This window comes from Peromyscus maniculatus, chromosome 19, assembly GCF_049852395.1.
Source record: "Peromyscus maniculatus bairdii isolate BWxNUB_F1_BW_parent chromosome 19, HU_Pman_BW_mat_3.1, whole genome shotgun sequence".
NCBI lineage: Eukaryota > Metazoa > Chordata > Mammalia > Rodentia > Cricetidae > Peromyscus > Peromyscus maniculatus.
The window spans coordinates 14517671-14531031 of record NC_134870.1 but is presented as its reverse complement, the minus strand read 5'-3'; the positions used below and the strand labels follow the sequence as shown (position 1 = coordinate 14531031).

The 13361-nt window shown below is 39.9% G+C and overlaps 1 protein-coding gene across 1 annotated transcript in view; it reads right to left on the bottom strand.

The window, feature by feature from the left end:
- Nucleotides 1–13361, bottom strand: part of Galnt1 (polypeptide N-acetylgalactosaminyltransferase 1) — an 81530-nt gene that overhangs the window by 25181 nt on the left and 42988 nt on the right. The window contains exon 5 of the mRNA XM_076554831.1: nt 3872–4038. Coding sequence (XP_076410946.1) covers nt 3872–4038 — 167 coding nt within the window. The remainder of the gene's footprint in view (nt 1–3871; nt 4039–13361) is intronic.

Below are 13361 nucleotides of genomic sequence, written 5' to 3'. Positions count from 1 at the left end.
GAGTGATTCTGCTTGTTAGATCAGAAAGAGACACTAGGAAAGTCCTTGGAAATCCTAAACCCTCCAAAAAGACAGAGCTATATCAGATTACCAATCTCTTTTCCTGTTAACTTATTTCCAAATATTTGTGCTAACAATTGTATTTCAAAATAGCACTATGAGTTCATGAACTAAGTCATAAGGTGAGAAGAATATAAGCAGATTCTAAGTATAAAGGTTGGAACAATGCAATCTGAGAAACATTTTTATACTAGCAGTGAGTGGGTTTGTGACAATTCCAAATAATGTTAAATGTGTCTATCTTCACAATGACCTGTAAGGTTGTGTTATTACACATACTTTAGAAATGAGTATCTAAGCTCACAGAATATTACGTGAATTTATCAATGTGACAGTTTGTTTGGGCCCAGATTTGCCTAACTTCAAGTCCATCATTTTACGCTGGACAGAGCACTTTAAGAATATTGGCCAGGCATAGTGAGGATACCTGTAATCCCAGTACTGGGGGATGGAGCAGAGGAACAAGGATCTCAAGTTTGAGGTCCGACTGACCTAGGCTTTATAGCAAGACCCTGTCTCAAAAACACCAACCCAACAAGCAAACAGAACATAACAGAAGGGCCTCTAGAGTGAACACAGGAGCGTGGAGCACTTATGCTATACAAATATTGATTAGCATTTAGTCTACATGTCTAGAACTGAACAGAATCATCTGTGGTTAAGTATGACATATGCTCTAATATCTTAAAATTGATCAAAGTGGATTACATCATAAACAATGTCTCCCAACAGGTTTTTCCAAAATAATTTAAAATATTTAAAAACCAAAGTAATCTAATCCCCAAGTCCTACATTCCTGAAAACTATTAATACTGTCTTGTCTATCAGCAACAACAACAAAAATTTGTTTTTTGTTTTTTTTCCCCTAAGACAGGGCTTCTCTGTGTAGCCCTGGCTGTCCTGGAACTCACAAAGATCTGCCTGTTTCTGCCTCCTGAGTGCTGGGATCAATACCCACCTCCCTCTTTATTGGTAACAAAAAGTTATTAATGTATAATTCTGTAGTACTGTAACAAATTTCTTTGGCATTTTTGACATCTTTGTGACTTTTATACAATGGACACTAGGAAATTTGTGTTTTCAGTTCATACATAACTTTCTAAGAATCAAGTCCTGGGAAGGTAAGTGATGATTAGAAACTCCTTCTCCATAAATATTCTGCTGACTGCTGTCCTATATAGATCCCTAAGCATCACTCTGCCACACAGCATGAGGCTGTCAGAGATTCTGTCACTTGCTGGTACTGCTGAAATTTGTCTTGTACATTTTGTACATACACTGATATCTTACAGCACTTCGTTGATTTCTGACTTCAAAGGTTTTTGAGGAAGGACAGACTTACTTTACATTTTGTGTTCCTACTGGCAATATTCTAAGCACTCACAAAATTTATAGTGCTATAGCTCTTACTATTTAGTGAGTGCTCTAAGATTCAACTGGAAACACAACATTTCCATTCCTTACAACAAGGCAAAAATTAAGTTATAATAAGGCTGATGAGGTGGCTCAGCTGGGTAAAGTGACTTGTTTGATAACCCAAGTTCGATTCCTGGGACCCATGCGATAGAAAGAGAGAACAGACTCCAAAAGGTTGTCCTCTGACATCTACCTGTATACCTTAGCCTGTAGGCAATGTCTGTCCGTCTGTCTTTCCGTCTGTCCGTGCGCGCACGCGCGCATGTCTGTCTGTCTGTCTGTCTCTCTCTCTCTCTTGTCTCTCTCTCTCTCTCTCTCTCTCACACACACACACACACACACACACACACACAATTGAAAAAAATAGCCACAATGTCACATTGTCACTTACTGGATATGAATTCCTTGCCCTACACAGGCAACTTTGGGGAAATGTAACTTGTGTGCTTTTGGGCTCTGAGCTAAACAAACAGGACATTAGTTACATTGTTATTCTACAGATAACCTTCTACACAGCACTTAGAGCCTTTGATGGCTTCTTCCCCTCTTCATTTAGCAACACAGTCCTACTGAGCCAATAAGGAGTGTGGTTTTTCACTCCAGAAGTATACAGAAAGTTCTCATTTCCATCTGACTTGTTCATACAGATATAGTCTATTAAATACCTCACTTTACCTTATAAGTGTCTTATACAGGCAGAATGCATGCAAGGACATTTCTATCTCAGTTCACTAAAACTTGCAAAATCAATATGCATCATGTATCAAGTAGACTTAAAACAAATCTACATGTTAAAATCAACAAAAACAATTCCCAAACGGAAAACTATGCTGTTCCTAGCAACATCTGGGAAATATTAGCTAGAACACTATAAAAAACAAACAACAAAAAAATACCAGTATGGCCAGGTCAAGTAAGCTTTGGGTCAGATCATGGTGAGCAGCAGTACTAATGAAGGGGTTTATCTATTTAATGAAGAAGTCACAGTTGCTACATCTTGAAACTCTGGTGAGTGCTGTGTTCTCAGCTGTGTTTAGTTAGGAATACAAATTGTTTATCTGACAGATTAGAGAGGTAAATAAAGGCACCTGAAAACTACCTTATCTGTCACTTCCACTTGTATAAGCTGGCAAATTAGTAAGACTAAACTATTATTAACACAAACTATTCCCAATAACTAATACATGATAGGATTAAAAATAACTACTTCTAAATATACACAGTATGGGCATAGCTAGGAGAGGGTGTAATATTTAACTGTAATCATCTCAGCAAATGCAATAAAAGAACATGCAAAAAAGCTGATTGCATTCAAAGAGGTGAAAATGATGGGCTATGAAGCTTAAAGTTCATTAAGAAAGGGATGAGGGGCTCGAGAGATGGTTCAGGGCTTAAGAGCACTTGCTGCTCTTCCAGAAGATCCAAGTTCAGTTTCTAAAATACACACAGGGAGACTCAGAACTGCCTATAACTCCAGCTCCGGAGGGTCTGATGCTTTCGGCCTACATGGACCCCTGTACTCATGTGCACAAGTCAATACACAGACATATAATTAAAAATATTTAAAAAAAGAAAGGAATGAAGAAAAATAAGAATCTATCTCCCGTAGTTCCCTCCAAAATTTCCCCGTGTGAACAGAGAAACACTGGTGCAGCACATGACACTAGTGAGTACTGTGGCATAGATGGCTGTGGAAAAAAATAAGGCAACTGGGAAATACTGGATTTCTGATTTTAGCAAGTGCTGTCTTTTCTATAGCATTCTGAGTGGGAAGTCTCCAAGAAGGATTCAGAATAAACAGTGGTGGTCCAAGTTACCTATATATAGTGTACCTTTTCCTGAGTGTTTCATGAGACAGATTAGGATATTCTAAATCTGTGAAAAATCCTGATAACCTCAGAGGGGTATCTGAGCAAGAGACATGGCAGAGACTTGTGAAAATAGAGTCAGATTACACACCACATTTTAATTGTGCCTAATCATTTTATGCACCTAACTACAGATGGAAGCATTCAGAGAACTCCAGTCTGGACCTCATTTTGCTGCAAAAGTTCTTCCTGTCATTCAGAACTAAACTTCTCCATTCATGATCAGAACTGCAGCTTTTCACAGAGAAAATTCTAATAAAATTGTGTGGTTTCTTCCTATTCTACATCAACTTTACATGTTAAAGCATTACTTCTTTTTCTGATAAGATTAAGATACAGCACAATTAAACACTAAAGTAATACTTATAAGTTTTACAATGGTATACCTTTCACTATGTGAATGAGTTTACATGCCAAGAATTGTTAGATAAATTAGAAGTTTACATACAATTATTAGTTAAAATTATAGTTTGCAAGCTGTTAGTGATCAAAGGCCGATACCACTGGTATCAAAATGTAAGATTTACCTCTTTCACTGGCATCATCTACAAGAACAATCTCTTCTATCATGTGTCTTGGTGAGCGATTAATGACACTATGGACTGTTCGAAGAAGTGTGCTCCATGCCTCATTGTGGAAAACAATCACCACGCTTGTTGTAGGAAGGTTATCTGGATACACCTTTGTTTTACACCTAGAGACAAAGCAAATGCCTTTATAAAGGTGACTGTCAGACACTACAGTAAATGAATCTGTACTAGGAAAGTTGACAGAACAATAAGATGTTTGTACTAATGGTGAGACTCTTAGTGGTTTTCAATTTAAGTTTTGACTGATGTTGCATGTATAATAAGTAATACTGATATAAAGTAGGAGATTTAAAAATAAAAATTATTTTAAAGATATTGCCTATATTCTTAAAATAAGCTCCCCTGGTCAGGTTTGGAGGTTGATTCATTTAATTGATTAATTTATCTATTATTTATGTTTTTGGTTTTATTTTATTATTATTATTTTTTTTTTTTTTTTGAGACTGGGACTCATGATATAGCCCTGGCTGGCCTGGAACCTGATATGCAGACCAAGCTTCACTGAAACTCAAAGAGATCCACCTGCCTTTGCCTCCCAAGTACTGAGATTTAAAGGCGTGCACCAAACCTGGCTGGGTTAATTCAGTTTAGTGGAGGCTACTGAGGTAGACCAGCTCCCTCCTATTCCCCCAGGGTACTCTTGAGCAGGGAGAAATGAAGAATTTGTAGATAGAGATAGATAGATAGATAGATAGATAGATAGATAGATAGATAGATAGATAGATACATACATACATACATACATACATACATACATACATACATACATAGATACATAGATACATAGATAGATGATACAGGACAGCCTCGGGAGGGCCTGGGTCCAAACCCACTTCTTTCACTACTAAAGGGCTTTTTAAAGGAATGCCAAGGGGTGGAGCAAAAGACCTCCCCCCAGCACAGCCAAGTGCAGACCCTTCCAGACACCTGGTGACCATGCACATGGTCCAGCCATCCTCTAATGCAGCCCTGCTGTGTAAAGCAAGCTCGGCTCTCACTAGAAACCTTTGTGGGCTCCCACAGGCTATATTATTAATCTCAAACTTTACTTCAAGAACCAATTGGCTTTAGTTTTATTTTATGTATATGGGTGTTTTGCCTGTGTTTGTATCTGTGTGCCATGTGTGCACCTAGTACTCACACAGGTCCAAAGAGGGTATTGGATCCCCTGGAACTGGTGTTACTGATGGTTTGTGAGCGGCCATGTGGGTGCTGGGAATCCAAGCCAGGTCCTCTGGAAGAGCAGCCAGTGCTCTCAGCCGCTGAGCCAGCCTTCAAAGCTATTTTTATGGCTGCATACTACCTATCCCATGAACATATGTAGTAATGCATTTTCCCATCCACTTCTGAATTCGCTTCACTATGTGCAGTGGTGGGGAGCAGAGAAAGGAAAGCAGGGGTGATTTTACCCATGCTAGGGAACCAGAGGGCTTCTGGTCACAGACGGGCTTTCCCTTGTCTATTTGCTGCTGCGGCCACTTCTGTGTTGCTTATGTAAAACTGCCTGAAAGCTGCAGTAGCGCAGAAGAGGACAGTGAAAGAAAGAGGAAAATAGCTCCCTTCCAGTCCCGCGTTGTCCTTAGACAAGCAAGAGACCAGGTTTCTCAAGGGTTCTTTTCTTTTCAATGGTTGAAGTTCAATGCTAGCCTAACTCTCAGGGCACTGGTCTGCAAAGGTCTTGCTAATTAACTTTTAATTAGGATCCTGAAATTAGAAGGGTTTTACAGATGAAGAAACTACGATTAGAGAAATGAAGAAGCTTGGTCAAACGGACAGCTAGTAAGTGGTATAACCACACATCAACCCAACATTTACAACAAAGGCTGCCCCCATTATCCATATGTGCCCAACAGTGTAGTGTTAAATCACACACACTCCAACCCTCTTCTCCAAACAGTGTAGAGTTATATCACACACACTCCAACCCTCTTCTCCAAATAGTGTAGTGTTATATCACACACACTCCAACCCTCTTCTCCAAACAGTGTAGTGTTAAATCACACACACTCCAACCCTCTTCTCCAAACAGTGTAGAGTTATATCACACACACTCCAACCCTCTTCTCCAAACAGTATAGTGTTATATCACACACACTCCAACCCTCTTCTCCAAATAGTGTAGTGTTATATCACACACACTCCAACCCTCTTCTCCAAACAGTGTAGAGTTAGATCACACACATTCCAACCCTCTTCTCCAAACAGTATAGTGTTATATCACACACACACACACACACACACACACACACACACACACACACACTCCAACCCTCTTCTCCAAACAGTATAGTGTTATATCACACACACACACACACACACACACACACACACACACACACTCCAACCCTCTTCTCCAAACAGTGTAGTGTTAGATCACATACACTCCAACCCTCTTCTCCAAACAGTATAGTGTTATATCACATATACTCCAACCCTCTTCTCCAAACAGTATAGTGTTATATCACATATACTCCAACCCTCTTCTCCAAACAGTGTAGTGTTGTATCACACACACACTCCAACCCTCTTCTCCAAACAGTATAGTGTTATATCACACACACTCCAACCCTCTTCTCCAAACAGTCTAGTGTTATATCACACACACACTCCAACCCTCTTCTCCATGTCTCTTTAAATGAACCATGCTTTTTATGCATTGTTTATGACCTACTAAATTTGGTCGATCACTAGCTTTTACCAATAATAATGAACACTTCATAAGAAGCCTGGCTATCTAGTAAGCAGTGCTTGGTACTGTTACAAGTCTCTTCTGTATGGACTCAGGGTAGGTCAACTGAGATTAGCCTTACAAGCAGCAGCAGCACAGCCCTGGAGACCAGGAATCCAACTTCACTGGGTCACTTCCTAAGTATACTTGGGACAGACAGGCCCCGTAGTCAAGGTCTGATTCTGACAACTATTTAGGTATATGTTTACACAGACTGCTACACCAGCACTCAATAAACGGTAGCATTATTACTTCTTAAACATCAAGAGTGAACTACATAGCATGAATTTGGCCTCTGACTAACTTGGGATTTGTTTTAGGGCTCCTTTCTTAAGATCACACATTATAAAAATTATTCACTGATTCTACTTCTATTTAACCATTCTTAACATTGGGCCAATGCCATTCTTTCTTTCAGTGTCTTTCAGGAAAAAATGATCTTGGCAGCTCATAAGACAGTGAAATTCGAAATTCGCAGGCAGACACATGATGATCCAGACCAGTTAAGTTATACTCTAGAAACAAGGCGGGGTGGGGTGGGGGGTGGGCGGTGGTTAGGACTTAAAAGTGTGGTGAGCAAGTCACAGGCTAGGGACACCATCTTCCCATTTAGGGAGCTGCCCTCAAAAGCAGATGCTGCTCAGCTCCAGCGTAGGATGAATTAATGCTAGTCTGTATTTCTGACTTGTATTCATTTCACTGTAAATCTTCTTGGAAGTCAGGTTCTCTCAAGAAGCCCCAGTGGACATAGAGCTCACTCTTGGGTCAGAAGGGCCCTCGGGATCCTAGGTGCTGGGAAATATCACAGCACTGGATAAGTCCTCACAAGCACCCTCGTTAACCTCCTTGTTTTACAGACAAGGATTCTGGGATACAGAGAGTCTGAGAATCACAAGATAGTAAACGGCAGAGCCAGACTGGGACTATGTCACTATCAAGGTATTATACACAAGTTGGTCCAGGAGACCAAACTGGAGTTAATGCTGAAGCAGCTCTATCTGTGAAATGCCCAACACTCAAGTAAAATTTGAATGCTCAGATCAAAACTATATTACATGGGTATGAACAAGCATGTAAAGAAGTAAAAGTAAATCCACACCTTGACCATTATAGCATGCCAAAATAAAAACAAAATGTACTCTCCAACGCAGTAACTTCAAGCTGAAATTTGTATCTGTTCAAACTGTGCCCATTGCAAAACAGGAAAGGAAGGACCAAAATGAAAAAACATTGAACAGCTAGAGTAAGTCAAATGCAATGAAAGCTTAGCTAATCCACCTTTGTCTTAGTCGTGCATCTGTGCTTGGGTTGTTCTATGTGGCTCACAAAAACCCCCCAGGCTGGATGGTCTCATTTTAAGTGGACCACAATCCTCAGGTGGGCTCTCCCACACTCCAGCAGCATTACACTTTGCTGACAACTCCTTCAAACTCTCTCACATCTCAGATCTCTAAAGCCACTCTTGCCCTCCTCATCTATAACTTTGTTTCCAATTTCACAAAAGAAATAAAAGCTACCAGAAGTGAACTTTCATAATGCCACCAACACACATATACACTGTCCTGTAAGTATCAGAACTACAAAACCATGCTTTTCCTCTAGAGGGCCTGACTGATCTGTTCTTGTCTATAAACCTTCTCACCTATTGATGTCCAAAGCCTTTGCTTTTAACACCCTTGTTAAAAATCTCCCTCTCACTTGGGCCCTCCCTTTCCATCACCGCACACGTATCACTCTATCCTCTCCTCCCCTCGTTTCCCCTGGCCTCACTAGAGCTGCCTCACCACAGACGTATTGCTGCTATAGAGCGCCTCACCTCCCACTCATTCCCAATGTGATTGCATCACGAAATACAGCAAATACCGAGCACACAAAACAAATCTGTTGGGCTCAATTCCCAGAACTGAAAAACAAAACAAAACAAACCCCCAAATGTGAGCTGAACGGAGTTAGTACAGAGCAAACGACCATGTAACTATCACTAAGTGAGAAGAAAACACTGCCACATCCTTACAAACCGCCCTATTGCTATTACCATCTCATTTGTCCTTAGAGGAAAAACTGCGGTGGTTCTCAGAGTTGTTCTCGGTCTGTTTTGACTTCCTCACAAACAATATTCTATACATATGAGATTATTTTGATATGTATTACGTTGGCAAGATTCATGCTTGGAATGACATGTAGCTTTTGTTCATTTCTACTACTACAAAGTATACTATTCTATTCTCACTATGTAGCCTGACTGACCTGGAACTCAGTATGTAGAAGAGACTGACCTTGAATGAACAGAAATCCTTCTGCCTCTGCTTCTCAAGTGCTGTGAAGAAAGGAAAGCACCACCATGCCAGACCTTCTACTCTAATAGAAGTGCAGACATTTTAAATTTTGGAACCAGTACCGACTTACTGCTATAAACATTTTGTCTTTGTCTCCTGTTGCATACATACATACATACATACATTTCTAACATAGCCAGGTATGAAACTGCTGGGCCATGAAGGATGTAAATGTTGATTTTAGCATTACCTGTTGTGGATGTTCCTTTACATTGTGTAAAGATGTGTGACTGTGATTGGTTTAATAAAAAGCTAAATGGTCAATAGCCAGGCCGAAGGTATAAGTGGGACTTCTGGACAGAGAGAGCTCTAGGAAGAAGAAAGGCAGAGTCGCCAGCCAGACATGGAATAACCAGGATGGACATAATGGAGATGCGGTAATGAGCACATGGAAGAACGTAGATTAAAAATATGGGTTAATTTAGGTTATAAGAGATAGTTAGAAACAAGCCTAAGCTAAGGCCGAGCTTTCATAATTAATAATAAGTCTTCAGGTCATTTTGGGGGAGCTGGGAGCCCAAAAAGAAAAGTCCATCTACAAATGGCCCAACATGGGGGTTCAAAAATATCCAAACATAGGGCCCGAGGAAGCAAAAAAGAGTTCTGGATGAGGATCTGGATATACCTTCCTAGTCCTGCAATCTCTCCAGCAGGCTGGTGCTGGGCGGCATACAGAGGCATGGCTCCTGGCTCCCGGCTGCCAGCTGGAGCCGTCCTCTCAGTGTGCACTAAGCTGAGCCGCTGGCAGCTGACATAACCGCTTAGGACTTGTCTCCCATGATCACAGACTGCTGCAGATGCTCAGTGAAGACAGATTCAGAAGAAATGACAAAGACAAACCTAAGTAAGTTACAGTGTATTTAAAATATGTGTGTAGGCTTAAGAGAAGAAAACGGGCCAGGAGGTGGTGGCGCACGCCTTAAATCCCAGCACTCGGAAGGCAGAGGCAGGTTCATCTCTGTGAGTTCGAAGCCAGCTTGGTTTACAGAGTGAGTTCCAGGAGAGGCTCTAAAGCTACACAGAGAAACCCTGTCTCAAAAAGAGAGAGAGAGAGAGAGAGAGAGAGAGAGAGAGAGAGAGAGAGAGAAGAAGAAGAAGAAGAAGAAGAAGAAGAAGAAGAAGAAGAAGAAGAAGAAGAAGAAGAAGAAGAAGAAGAAGAAGAAGAAGAAGGGTATAGACAGAGAAATAAGTATAAATAATAAGTTAGTCTTTAAAGAGAGAATAAAAAAATATAAAAGGGATAAGCCAAGTAAAGATGGAAAATATGCAGAAGTCCAGATCCTATAAAGTATTGTGTTAATTTTGAATTTTTTGAATGCTAATGAACAGAGAACAGAGACACTGGATTGTGGAAGGGACTACTGAATTAAACCAGCCTGGATACTTCAGGAATGCCTTAACTTTAAAATGGAAGTCAGAAAATGTATTGCTTTGGGGAAGAGGCTATGCTTTTGTTTCTATAAAAAAATTAAAGGTTGTAGATTCATTCAAGGTTGTTGACGGAGATCAGATTTGATTGGGGAGATCCCCTGAAAATACAGGCTACAAAAATAAAGAAATAAAACAAAATAACAACAAAAACAAAAACCACAAGAGAAGTGACATATATTTTACTTGCTCAAACATAAAACAACAACAAAAAAATCTTTAGCTGACTTGTGCAGACTACATATTTCATACTTGTATTAATACATATATGTGTGGTACCTTTGAAAGTTTGTGTGTTTCAGAGCAAGGGGACCAGGCACCAATGAAAACGGGTGGTCCAGGTGATCCAGCCTCTCAGATGCCTCTGTTGCAGTTTGCTCAGAGTTCTGTATCCAGAACAGCTGCAAGGCTGGTGGCTGAGATGGTCCAGCCTCACAGACTACTCCAGCCAGGACTTCAGATAAGCCCTGCACTTTCCCATTGCACAGATTGGACAACAAATGCTATGGCTAGTTTTCCCAGGACTTCACCATTATCTCAATTTTCTCAGGGGCCCCTAAGATGCTGTTGGCCACAGACAACAGGAAGCACTCTAGAGAACATGATGTCCACATTCCCAAGAGATGGAGTAGGTGGTTTTTGGTCATTCGGTGGGTTATGAATGTTCTTCATCATTTGGGGGGTTAGTTACAAGTTGTTATTGGTAATGGTCAGGAAAAAAAAACTAAACCAAGATTAGATTCAGGGATCTCATTCTGAAAAGAAAAAGGGAGGATATAGAAATGATAAGATAAAAGAGTAGACTACTGACTCTACTTACATACTAAAAAAGCAACTACTAGTCTCGAATATTTTACATTGGTATGGATTTTTGTATACTGATACAAAATTAAGGTCATTTTTGTTATACATACTGTATATTTGTTTCTACTCTTATTTCAGGCATTGTACCTATGCAACTCATTTAAAAATGTAATGAAAGGCACTAGTTCTTGATAGCTATTATTACAAACTATTTAAGATAATTAAGTAACACAGGTTAGTAGTCACCTATAATAATCAAACTTGGGATCATGTTATTTTATGTTTTCAAGGTTAAACAGATATATTTTAGATATACAGGTGGTCCTCAAATACTTCAGAGACCTACAGAATATGGCATTTAAAATGTTTTAATAACATATGGCTTTTCATGACAGTAAGACACATCTGCTCCTGGCAACACCAATCTATTTCAAAAAACGGTGAGAGGCATCAAAGAACCTCCATATGGAGTTTGCTTTTATTGTGGCAAAGTTAGCCACTGGGCAAGAAACTGCCTTTGCCTCCACTACTGACAATATGCTGTCCAAACAGAACAAGTACAACACACAAAAAAGTGAACCCTGAACTTTGCCAAGACAAGGTAGGACAGTCCTTCAAAATTCCTGCTTCACAGAAGTCTGTTAGATATTCGAGGCCTGTAGGCCAAAGATGAATACTCCAATGTTGCAGAGGAACCTTGGGTGACTGTCCTGGCAGCCAGCTGTTTGTCATTTCTATAGTTTGGGAAGATGTTTGCTCTGCACTTCCTGTTTACTCAGGTAATTTTATATCCTTCTCAGGTCACTAATGGGGTTGAAGGCAAGACAGTTACAGTTTTCCTTGTTAGCAAATTCAGTAAAGAAACTCACATAAGAGATGCAAAGTTTATAAAGGTTGAGAGACATAAAAACTTGTTTATCTAAGAAAATGTTTTAAGGTCTAAAAGGCTATTTTTAGGATGGTAATACAAGTTACAATAAAAAAAAGGTACATTTGTTTATCTTCTTCTTGGCAAAAATAGCCATTTGGGCAAGAAACTGTTCTTGCCTGGGCTGCTTGACAAAATGGTGTATCAACTGGACATGCAGGACCCATAGAAAAATGACCACTGAACTTTGCAAGGCAAAATGGTCCTTCAGGTTCCTGCTTCATGCAGGACCCATAGAAAAATGACCACTGAACTTTGCAAGGCAAAATGGTCCTTCAGCTTCCTGCTTCACAGAAGAAACTGCCAGACATTCTAGAGGACACAGAGAAAAGTGACAGAGAGACTCTAGGCCTATGGGCTGAAGAAGGATACCCCAATGTTAGAGAGGAACTTTGGATGACTGTCCAGGCAGACAGCTGTCTCTGTCATTCTAGATTTTTGGAAGTTGCTTACAATGCTCTTCCTGTTTACTTAGGTAATATTGTATCCTTCTGAGGTCTTTGATGTAGTTAAAGACTAGATAGTTACAATTATAATTTTCACTTGGTTAAGATAAAACAAATTAGATATGAAACTTTAGACTCACAAATATAGGATAGAGTATTTTCTTTAATTTTACAAAATACAAATAGACTAGATATTGTAACTGTAATTCTTGCCTGATAAAAATAATTTTACTAGGTTGAAGTTAAAACCTTCCTTTTGTTTAGACAGAAATGGGGAAGTGATGGGGGAAATGTCTTTCTGTATGCTATGAATATATGTCATTCTAACTGGTTGATAAATAAAGCCATTTGGCCTATGGTAAGGCAGCTTAGAGGCAGGTGGGAAATCCAAACACAGAAAGACAAAGGAGAGGCAGAGACAACACTGCTAGCCGCTGCCAGGAGAAGCAAGATGTAAAGATACGGGTAAGCCACAAGCCACGTGACAAAGCACAGATTTATAGAAATGGGTTAATTTAAGATATAAGAGCTAGCTAGCAAGAAGTCTGCTATGGCCATAATTTAAAAATATTAGCCTGTGTGTGTTTATTCAGGTCTGAGCGGCTGCGGGACTGGCAGGTGAGAGATTTGTCCTGACCATGGGCCAGGCAGGACACAGAAAAACTTTCAACTACGCTGCCTGGCTCAAATCTCTCATTTTTCTACTGGGTTATTTTTCTTATTGATATATAGGAACCATAGTTCTGGATTTGAGCAC